Raw genomic sequence first — 10,915 nt, forward strand, 5'->3', positions numbered from 1 at the left:
CTCTGAAAATAGAAAATATGACAAATAATAATAAACAGAGAGAGATTTCAAACCACATGAATATCATTTCTTTAAGAAATTAGAACTTTATATTTCTTTATCCCTTCCTTTTTAGTCTTTTTATTTTATACCATACAAAAGCATACCGCAATTATAGTTACGTGCCTAATTATCTGACTGAACCTAAATGATAAAACATAGAATCTTTAATTCGGCTAGAAAAAAATATTTCCATTAAAACATTCCATTTTTTTTGGAGTCTTATATGGATAAGTCAAAATATATTTTTTTTTCTTTACTCTTTTTAATGATGAATTCTGAGCACCGACAATGCATAAATTTATCTTTTTTTATATAATTAGGTAAGAATTTACTTTATTTACTTATGATAAAGAGACTTCACTTTTCATGTTATCCTTGATAGCTATGGTGGGTAATTTTGAAAATAGAATAGTGATTTACCATAGAAAATATATTTGATTTTTTACATAATCAATATAGGCATGAATTATCTCTTTATTGGTTCGGTGAATTAATTTATGATCACTTATTCATTTTGTAAAATGTCAAATACTTAGATATTTAATTTTTTTAAAAAGGTGTTTGGCATTTTTTTTTTTTTGATAGACCAAGAGTATTTATTTATTTATTTTCAAAAAAATCATATTATTTGAAAGAAATGAGGAGTTTGGCAAGCTATCGGGAGAAAATAAATATTAATAAGGAGCAATTGAAATTGTTTTTTCAAAAGCTTAAAACAATATTTTTTTCTCCAAAACTATTATTGAGAAAAACATACTTAAAAGCACCTTAATATAGGTTTGGCCAAATATATAATTAAAGAACATAAGTATTTTTTTAAATTATATGGATAAAATACAAATCAAATTCTAAAAGAAATTACTTTTTTTACAAAAACATTTTTTAAATATATTAAATTTTAAAAGTTTAACCAAACAATTAGATATTAGTAATAAAATCAATTAATCGTCACTTAGTTATTACTTATTCATATGTTATACTTTTCCTTTTTCCATTCGTATTTTCATTAAACTCCGATCATTCAGAAATTGTGCCGTGTAGGTCCCTATCAAGAGGGACATTCTCTACTAAAAAGTTTTTTACATTTAAAATTTTAACTCAAATTTCTAATTAAAAAAATAATAATTTCATTTACTATCTAAGCTTATAAAGCTAGAACTCCACACTATCGATATTTCATATCCAACACTCTTTACATTAAATATTTTCAATTGATTAAAGATTAAAAAATATATTTCGTCATCTAACATGTTCTTGAATTAATTGAGTAGCAAGTAATTTTCAAGTGTCAATGTCTTAAAAAAGCAATTAAATTATTCAAAACCCTATTAAAAATCACGTGATTCACTATATTGTTGGAAGTACCAACAACCAAATTATTTATTTTTGGTTTCAATCACTCAAAACAAATCAGAATTGTCCCTCTATTATTGAGGGACATCCTTGTTCTTCTCTCATTATTATTATTATTATTATTATTGTATTATTTAATATACATGCACAATAAATTCCACATCTCATTAATAACATAAAGAGTTAGATAAGGATATATTTTATTTTTATTTTGTCTTTTAGCCTAAGTAGTAAAAGCAAACAAAGTTTCCTTTGGACTAAAGTCTCTTAACGTAATTCCACAAACTTTGGTTGTCATTACTTGATCAATTCTTCTCCATATACTACGTAGTATACTTTTTAGACGTGTTTGACCTACTAGTATTCTAAATATCTTTGACATAAAAGTTTAAAAATATATATAAAAAAATTAAGAGAATGTTTTGTAATGGAAGAAAATATTTTTTTAATTTATCATGTTTTTAACAATAATCTCCTATGAAAATAAATTATATACGTGATATTTTGTGCTGAGTATTTCATATCATCATTTTGAGGGTCTGTTTAAATTGATCTATTTTACATGATTTAAGTTAAAATAGCTTGTTATAATGTTTGGAAATTTTTTGAAAGTGTTGTTAAATACTTATTTTTAAATTAAAATAATAGAAATAAGTCATTAAATATAAATTAGATCTTACTTATAAGTCATAAAATATAAATTTAGTTAAAAAAGTTTCGACTCTCCACCCACCTAGCCTAGACCATGGTCAAAATAATATTATTCTATTTATTTTCAAAATGTAAAAAATAAGTACTTAATTATTTGTTTTCGAAGTTAAAAAATGTTTTCTTTCATTTCATATCAAACAAACCTTAAAACACTAAAATTATTCCACACGTTTTTGCAATATTAGTCTTGTGGATTACTAATTAGGGTAGTAAATATTAATATTAAAATTTGACTTGTTTTTCTTGCTAGCTAGGACATGTATTTATGTTGTGAACGAAAGAATGTTTCGTTCAAATACGGCACTTATAATATCAAAACTTATAATTATTCGAAGGAAATCAATTTCATAATGATATCTAATTAATTTTTCCAAAAAGAATATTTGTCGGTCTAGCTTTAGAAAATTTGAGGGTACCAAGGTAATTTATATGCTAGTAAAATTAAGATCGTAAATTCGTAAAATTATTTACTTAAATTTTGTAATGTTTGATTGAGTGGAAATGTGTTTTATATGTAAATCGTATTAAAAAAGATTTGTGTGATCAATTTAATCAAAAAAATAAAGCTAATACGAAATTTCGAACTTATAAGTTTTTATTTAAAATATCAGCTACTCAATCACCCTTACAGAATGTGAAAGTATGTCTTGAAATATGCGTTGATCAGGAAAATTATCAACACCTAATAAATTAGAGCCCTTTGAATTAATTTAAAAGATTATCTTATAAGTTAAAAATAAAAAATCAAACTGAAATAACTTTTGAGTCAAAAATTAAAAAGTAGGGGAATACATATTTTTGGTTTCTACTTATTGCAAGTTATTTTTACCTTGTCAAAAACTTTGTAACTTATTTTAAATCATTTTTGACTTATTTTAAATTATTTTTAGATTTACCAAATATTTTCAAAAGTCAAAAACTAATTTAAAAATAAATTTGATCGACTTTTAAGCTAATTAAACGATCTCTTAACCAAATTACTTTTTTTTAATTGGGTAAAATATAGCAATGTAGAATACATTTTAGCAATTCAAGTCAAACACTATAAAATAATTTCAACAAAAAAAAAAGTCTCTTTTTTTGGAAAAACATTTGTGCTTTACCATAAATAGTTTCCCTTTATTTCAAATTGTTTGACCAATATGTGAAAATGCCTTTTAAAACTAATCACACAATTAATGAATGAATATAATTATTTAAACAATCTTACCAAAAAGATTTGGTTTGTAACCACACATCATTAAAGAATTCCTTAGAATAACTCAATATCCAATTGATCACAAAATCAAATCATATATCATATGTTTGAATAAGTAAAAAGTTTAATTACGTGAAAAAACTTAATAGAAGACTTTATTTAGACATATAATGAAAATAACTTAATAGAAGACTTTATTTAGAACTATAATAAAATAAAAACAACCTAATAGTAAATAAAAATAACTTAATAGAAGATTTTTTTTATAATGAAAATAACTTAATAGAAGACTTTATTTAGAAATATAATAAAATAAAAACAACTTAATAGAAGACTTTATTTAGAAAAAGAATAAAAATAACTTTATAGAATACTTTATTTAGAAATATGATAAAAATAAATCAAAATGACTAGATTTGTTTTTTTTTTTAAATAAAAAAAATGGTAGATTTTTCACAAACATGTGTCTCCACTAGATGGAATATAAATTAATAAACTACATTATCTAAATCTACAAAAATATATAATTCCTATATTACCCAAAAATGAAGCCACCTACCCTCACATAATTACCAAATTGCCACCTTATCTCTACCTTAAACCTAAATTTATATTTTTTGTTCCTCATTTTATATTGTCCTGTCCTTCCTCATTTCTCTCTCTTTGTAAGCATTTTCTTTTTCTTCCTCAAAAATTTCAACTTTCTCTCACTATATATCTATATCTCTATAGTTTCGATTGTAGCAAAAAAAAAAAAAATTTAATCATATAGGACCTTAATCTCCCCAAAAAATCAGAACCCCAGAATCAGTTCTTGTTCTTGTTGTTTTTCTTGGATCATGTAAAAAAGACCCATTTGGATTTGGATCTTGATTTGGGGATTTGATTGAATTGGGTTTTGATTGGAATTCGGGTTTTTCAGCCATGACCCGTCGATGTTCACATTGCAGTACCAATGGACATAACTCAAGGACTTGTCCTAATAGAGGTGTGAAGTTGTTTGGGGTCCGATTGACTGATGGGTTGATTCGAAAAAGTGCTAGTATGGGTAATTTGACCCATTTTGCTAGTGGAAGTGGAGGTGGTAGTACACCTCTAAACGGTGTCGTTCAGGACTCACCTGGTGATACACCTGATCATCCTGCTGCTGGTGGTGGCTCTGTTGATGGTTATGCTTCAGAGGATTTTGTTGCTGGTTCTTCATCTAGCCGTGAAAGGAAGAAAGGTTTGATCTTTTTTGAGTTTTGATAACTTCTCTTGATTTGGGTGTTTGTAAAAATTGCATTTTTGTGGTTCTTGATTGTGTTAAATGTTTTATAAAGCTGATTTTTTTTTATTTTATGAATTGTGGTTAAAGTTTTAATTTTTAGAGTTTTGGTGTTTGGTGATGCTGCTGTTGTTGTAGATTAATGTAAAGAGATATGTTGTGAACATGTTTTTTCAAGTTGATGAGTTTAATCTGTAATTTTGTATGTATTGAAGAAAACAAAAGATCTTGGGAGCTTTCTGTTTGGCAAAAGTGGACCTTTTTGCTGAATCCAATTTGTTGTCAACTAGTAATTCAATCAAGGAATGTGGTTCTTATTCTTTTTGTTTCTTATTGCAAAACCTTGCCAGTTTATGAATTGGGTTTTTTCTAAGTTCATTGTTTTTGTATTTTTGAGTTAACTCATCTAATCACATCTGTTGATAGAATTTGATTATGAGTTTGAGAATCATGTTATTTTACTCGGTCACATTCCTCTTTGGCTCGGTGATCAGACATATCATAAGAAATGATTGGTATGAGGCTTTATATGAGTTGCTTGAAAAATTCTAATTTACTATCTTCTGGTGTTGTTTGAATGACTTGTTAGACATCCATTTGACTTGTTCTGTTTAATGAACGCTGAGAATTTTGTCGGCGTAATGCTTGAGCCCCCTGCAATTTTTTCTCTCTTCTGATCATTTTTACAATGTGAAATGGGTGGAGATTTATGCAGTTTAACAATCTTTTCCCATTTCTAGTGAGAGTGAGTGAGTGGATGAAATTGACCTGTATTTTCTTTCTTAGTTGTATATAACTTTCTAGATTTGCTAATCTTCATTCTTTGGAGAAGCACTTCCCATTTGTTTTTTCAGTAGTGCTGAAGCTAATATAATTGCTCATATTGCTTCTGACGGATTTATGTTGCAATTGGTTTTCTTGCTATGTTGGTTCATGAAATTACTGTCTTATTTTTGTTTTTGAAACTGGTAACATTGGATCTTAAAATAACTTTAAAAAATAATTGCAGGGGTTCCCTGGACTGAGGAGGAGCATAGGATGTTTTTACTTGGTTTGCAAAAACTCGGTAAAGGTGATTGGCGTGGAATTGCTCGTAACTATGTGATCTCTAGAACGCCCACCCAGGTGGCAAGCCACGCCCAGAAATATTTCATTAGGCAAAGTAATATGTCAAGGAGAAAAAGACGCTCCAGTCTGTTTGATATTGTTGCTGATGAAGTAAGTAAATTCTCACTTATAGACGATTATAATGTTCCCCCTAAGTACTATAGACCTAATTGTCACCATGAAATTGCGAACTTGTTATTTTTCATAAAAGGCGTTGTCTTTTATTCTTATCTTGATGATTCTCTATTACAATAGTTATTTTACAAACATTATTGACTAAATGTTTAGTTCTCTTCCATATTGCTATCATCTGCTATGTCAAAGATACACATGCCTATATGCTACACCCTCATACTTTTGGATTGAATATGTTTCCAGTGAATTTTCTTGTAATGTTTATTTATTTTGTCTTTTTGGTACTACCATAGTCGGGGGACACTCCAATGGTATCAAGGGATTTCCTCGCAGATGATCCTGCACAAGCTGAGATGCAAAGCAACAATCCGTTGCCTCCTACTCCTGCTGTGGATGAAGAATGTGAATCAATGGGTTCAGCAGCTTCTGCCAACTCCATCGATGGGGAACATGCTCTTTCTATACCAGAAAGCTCACAATATCAGCATCCACTTGTGTATCCTGCTTATGTTGCTCCATTTTACCCGATGCCTTATCCATGCTGGCCAGGTTACACTGCAGAGCCAGCAATAGCAGAGACCCATGAAGTTCTGAAGCCAACAGCTGTTCATTCAAAGAGTCCAATTAATGTTGATGAGCTGGTTGGTATGTCAAAGCTAAGCTTAGGTGAATCCATTGGTGATGCTGCCAAGCCACCTTCTCTGTCACTAAAGCTGGTCGAGGGCTCCTCCAGGCAGTCAGCTTTCCATGCTAATCCGTCATCTGGTAGCTCAGGCATGAACTCTAGCCACAATCCAATCCATGCAGTTTAGAAGGGTGCATTCACATGATATGTTTCCTGTTAATATACGAAAATGTTCTCTAGTTTGGTTGGTTAGTTATAGTTCTATTTGTTTGGTCGATCTTAATAAGACTGTTTAGGTGTTAACTGCTTAGTTGGCAATACTCATATCTTTGTAGGCACTCTTGTTTTGAAGTATTTAAGTTGTTGACTTTGAGTCGAAAAATTTCCTTCTCCTGCTTGGTATTCTGTTGATTGTTGGTTTAGATTGTCTCGACTGTGACTATCGAGATAGTGGAAGTCCATTTATCCAGCTTAAATTTAAAGAAATAGGGTTTGTTCGTTCTCTGCCTGTTTTCCTAATCTGGCAGCGTACATAAAAGATTGTGGAGATGTGAAACTGTAGTTCTGTGGATGAATCGATTATTAAATGAAGTTGTGTGCAAGTATTTTTTAGCTTAGTAATATTATCAACTTGTCAAAGAGTGACTATTACATAATGAAGATAGTAAAGATGGTGATCCTGTCTGAGCTTTAGATGTTGATAAGGTGCTATGGAGTCTTCTTGGATCTGAATGTCAGGATCCCATCTTAATATATTCCGCTATAGAAGAAGCTCAGTACTGGGTTGTTGATAAGTTCATGTGGAGAAAGCGAAGGACTACTTAAAGATACTGGTTTTTTCTGTCTTTCCTTGTAGGTATGACTCCTGAAGCTAACTGAGCAACAGTAAACTGATGCAGCCAATACTATGTCATGCATGCAATTCGAGCTACGCACCAGCTACTGTGCGAATAGAAGGTATGATAGAGCAGGTCAAATGATATTAGAGAGGCCAACGACATTGGACCGAGCTTTAGCGTTGTACTATGCTGAATTTTAGCATGGTTGAAATTGTGATGTTTAGAACTCTTGGAATAGTCAGTGACATGCTTGTTGGATACATTTTAAGTGGAGATTTAGCTTTCATCTGCAATTTGAGTTTTGCAGAAACCCCATTAGTGTTTAGGAAAATGAATGCTAGGATGGAAAGGAAACCCTAGGCATTAAATTGGGTGAACTGTGGATGGTCTGCTTTTAAGACACTTAGAAAGTGGTAGTAGAAAAGATGCTATCTTCTTGCAATATTTGCCATAAGTGAAGCAGTTGATTTGTGCGCAAGCTGAAAAGATGTTGTGCGACACTAAAAGATTTATTGAAGTTCATAGTTGAACCTGGTGGATGTGTTGATGAGGATAGTGGGCCCTATGAAATAGTCGAGTTGTGTGGAAGCGAGTTCAGACTCAAACCAGAAGTTGGTGGGGGAAGTGGGACCTCTGAAATAGTCGAGCTGTATGGAAGCAGGCTCAGACACTATGGTTATCCAACAAGATGGATGTATCTGTAGCTATGGATCATCTATATGAACAAAAACTCAAGGGGTGAAATAGAGAAATTAAATCCCCTCTAACTAAAGATTAGATATGTAGGCGCTTGCTATTAAATTATCATTGCTTGTTTACTTAATTTTTACTATATTGTTTGATTCTGAACAAGTACTTCTCTTTCTTGAACAATTATAGTAAAATGTGACCTTTATAGTTGATTACATGCCAAAAGTAAGTTCATATAAAAGTACCATCTACAATTCAAAACTTCTAAGATTTCATACAGAACTTTTTCTTCGATGAATATTATTCATGATACAATAATATACTTTTTCATTGTGTTATCGATTTCGATTTTAACAGCCCATATTTAGTGGAGTTAATGTAAGTCGATTGGACTTAGAGATGTGTTAGAATGGACTGGCCCAACAAAACTCATGTGGGCTATGGATTTTTGTGTGTGCAATCCAATCTAGCTCCAACCCCAATAATTTTTGAAAGGCTATAACAAGTATTAAAAGCCCAATCACAAAATACAGAATAGTCAAGTTAAATTTTGTCCATGAATATAATTTTAGAGGCGTTAAATAGGTGTGTTGGACTGAATTTAGGCGAGTTCAAATGGATTGAGTTAATTAATTTTGCACCTCGAAAGCTAACTATAGGATTTTTAAGAAACTATTAATAAAAATCTCTATGACAATTAATTTTAGGGAAAATCAAAGTAAAAGTTACTCCTGTTCAATTTACGTGATATATGTCTTTTTAGTTAGTGAGGTATGTTATTTTTTCAGAGGTAAGTTTCTTTTGCCTTGTTTTTAGAATTTGTATCTTTGTGATATATTCAGAGGGGGTAAGGCCAAGCCTATCACAAATTATTTTTGTTGATTTTCTTGTGTGATCAATTAGCTCCGAATTAGTTTCAAATAACTAGAAACATAGAGAAGACATTGAAAAATTGTAGGACTCCGCTAGATGAGTTCTATTTTAGTTATAATTCTTGGAGACTACAAAAAGAAATCAAGTCAAAAAAGTGAGAAGGATTTGCTGCCGTTTAGAAGCACAACATGATGCATATCCGCTCTTAGTACAAAGACGTGCAAGACTTTTGCCACGAAGATATGGCTTCCCATATTTGATAAATATTCTACTAACCGTCTTCGAATTACAAAAATATGTACAAAAGACGCATACTAACTGTCGTTTCATGTATTTTTTAAAAAACATATTTTTTAATCCATTTAAAAGGAATGTTTCTTTTTTTTAAAAAAAAAAAATTTCAACTTTTCATAAGATTACATAATTAAAGAATGTTAGGATATATTTTAAATGATTTTAGTTTAAGATCACAAGTCTTTTTTACTTTTTTAAACTCCGTCTCAAATTAAATTGAAACATAAGGAGTATTTCATTATGAGATTACAAGATTAAACGATATGCCGATATATTTTGAATGTTTTTAGATTAAGATTTAAGATCAAGTCTCTTTACTTTTTTTTTCATCTGAAAGTCGAGTCGAAGACCTTTATGCCAAAACCGTATCATTTTCAACCGCAATTCGACTCCTTTGACTTTGTGTATCTAAAATGTACTACTTTTGTTTAAAAAAGTTATAATGCGTTAACTTGACGTCACTTGATAATTATGACTTTTAATTTTAGGTGTGTACAAGCAGACACTTATACTTGTATAAAATTGAGCAAATGGACATATTTGTGCTACATGACATTTTACATGGTAATTTTGTGTCCTACATGGCGTCATACGTGTATTGTGCCATGTAGGACGCATGTTTCAATTTTATATAAGTTTAAGTGTCTACTTGTGCACATTCAAAGTTGATTGTTCGCTAAAATCAAATTAAAGATCATGTTTATGTGTTATGTCTTTAAAAAATAATGATCTATTTTTTAAAATCTATTTCAAATAACTCTTTCCTTTTTGTTTTGGTAATATTTTAATTTTAACTTTTTATTTGACATGTTTAAGATCCCATGATTAAATTACATGTTAATACATTTGACAAAACTTTAATATAGTACCATGAGATAGAAATGGTTTTTAATTTATTTCTTAGGATGTTATCATTTTGATGGGCAATTCGAGGCCTCCGACTCTATAATGTCTTAATCGTACGTGTCAATTTCATCAGTATAAACTTTTTATAACACCTTATATAAAAAGATTTACTCGATGCAGTTATACAATTTTCTCTCGTTTTATACAAAATAGAAATGCAATTTATACACTTCTGTTTTATAAAGCGAGACAGGCGAGCAGGGAGAGTGGCGAGCGAGAATAGGAGAGTGGCTAAGCGAAAGATCAAAAGGGATACAGTTTTGTCCATTTAGCTGAAAATAATCAGCAAGTCCTGATGCATTAAGAACAAACGCTAGAAATAGAATTATGTCCAGTGATCTTGGTCTGCTCGGAAGCTTAGTGGAAGACTAGAAATATGAGCAGAAGCTAGAATCAAATAACGAGGAAGACCATTGAAAATTACCTCTTGGGCCACAACTAAATGGCATTAAACAGAGTTTGACTGTCAACAATAACATAAGAGCTTGTTGAATGGCCCCCTGAAATATGTTGCAATATGTTGTTAAGAGGTAAATTTGATGGTACAGAAATTTTAATTGAGTGAATAGGCGCTCTGCAAGCTACATCATCCTCGCATACAAGAGAAAAGTGTAAGATGCACAAAAACAGTCATAGTTAACCTGTGGCTGACTCACACCACAATAGAAGATGTATCAATGCCATCAGCTTCTACCTCGTTCAGTATTCTTTTCCCTTGAGAGGAGTGGCGGAGTCAGGATTTTCAATGAGAGGGTTCAAAATCCGTAGAAATAGACACATGAAATAGTCGAAGGGAGTTCAACATCTATTATATATACATAAAAAATTATTTCAACTATACATAATATAATTTTTCGCCAAAGGGGTTCGGATGA

At 30.6% G+C, this 10,915-nt stretch overlaps 1 protein-coding gene across 2 annotated transcripts; it reads left to right on the forward strand.

Annotated features, from left to right (window-relative positions):
* Positions 1–3,933: 3,933 nt before the first annotated feature.
* LOC107028838 (transcription factor KUA1) lies at positions 3,934–8,174 on the forward strand. 2 transcript variants are annotated; one of them, XM_027919099.1, is made up of 4 exons: positions 3,934–4,529; positions 5,581–5,789; positions 6,107–6,587; positions 7,295–8,174. In XM_027919099.1, exons 1-4 carry the CDS (start codon positions 4,229–4,231, stop codon positions 7,315–7,317), a joined length of 1,014 nt encoding a protein of 337 aa, XP_027774900.1. In that variant the 5' UTR covers positions 3,934–4,228; the 3' UTR covers positions 7,318–8,174. The 2 variants fall into 2 exon arrangements, with proteins under 2 accessions (XP_027774900.1, XP_015085544.1); XM_015230058.2 differs by lacking the exon at positions 7,295–8,174 and having other exon boundaries at positions 3,935–4,529; positions 6,107–6,855.
* Positions 8,175–10,915: the final 2,741 nt, after the last annotated feature.

This window comes from Solanum pennellii, chromosome 8 (assembly GCF_001406875.1).
Source record: "Solanum pennellii chromosome 8, SPENNV200".
Taxonomy (NCBI): domain Eukaryota; kingdom Viridiplantae; phylum Streptophyta; class Magnoliopsida; order Solanales; family Solanaceae; genus Solanum; species Solanum pennellii.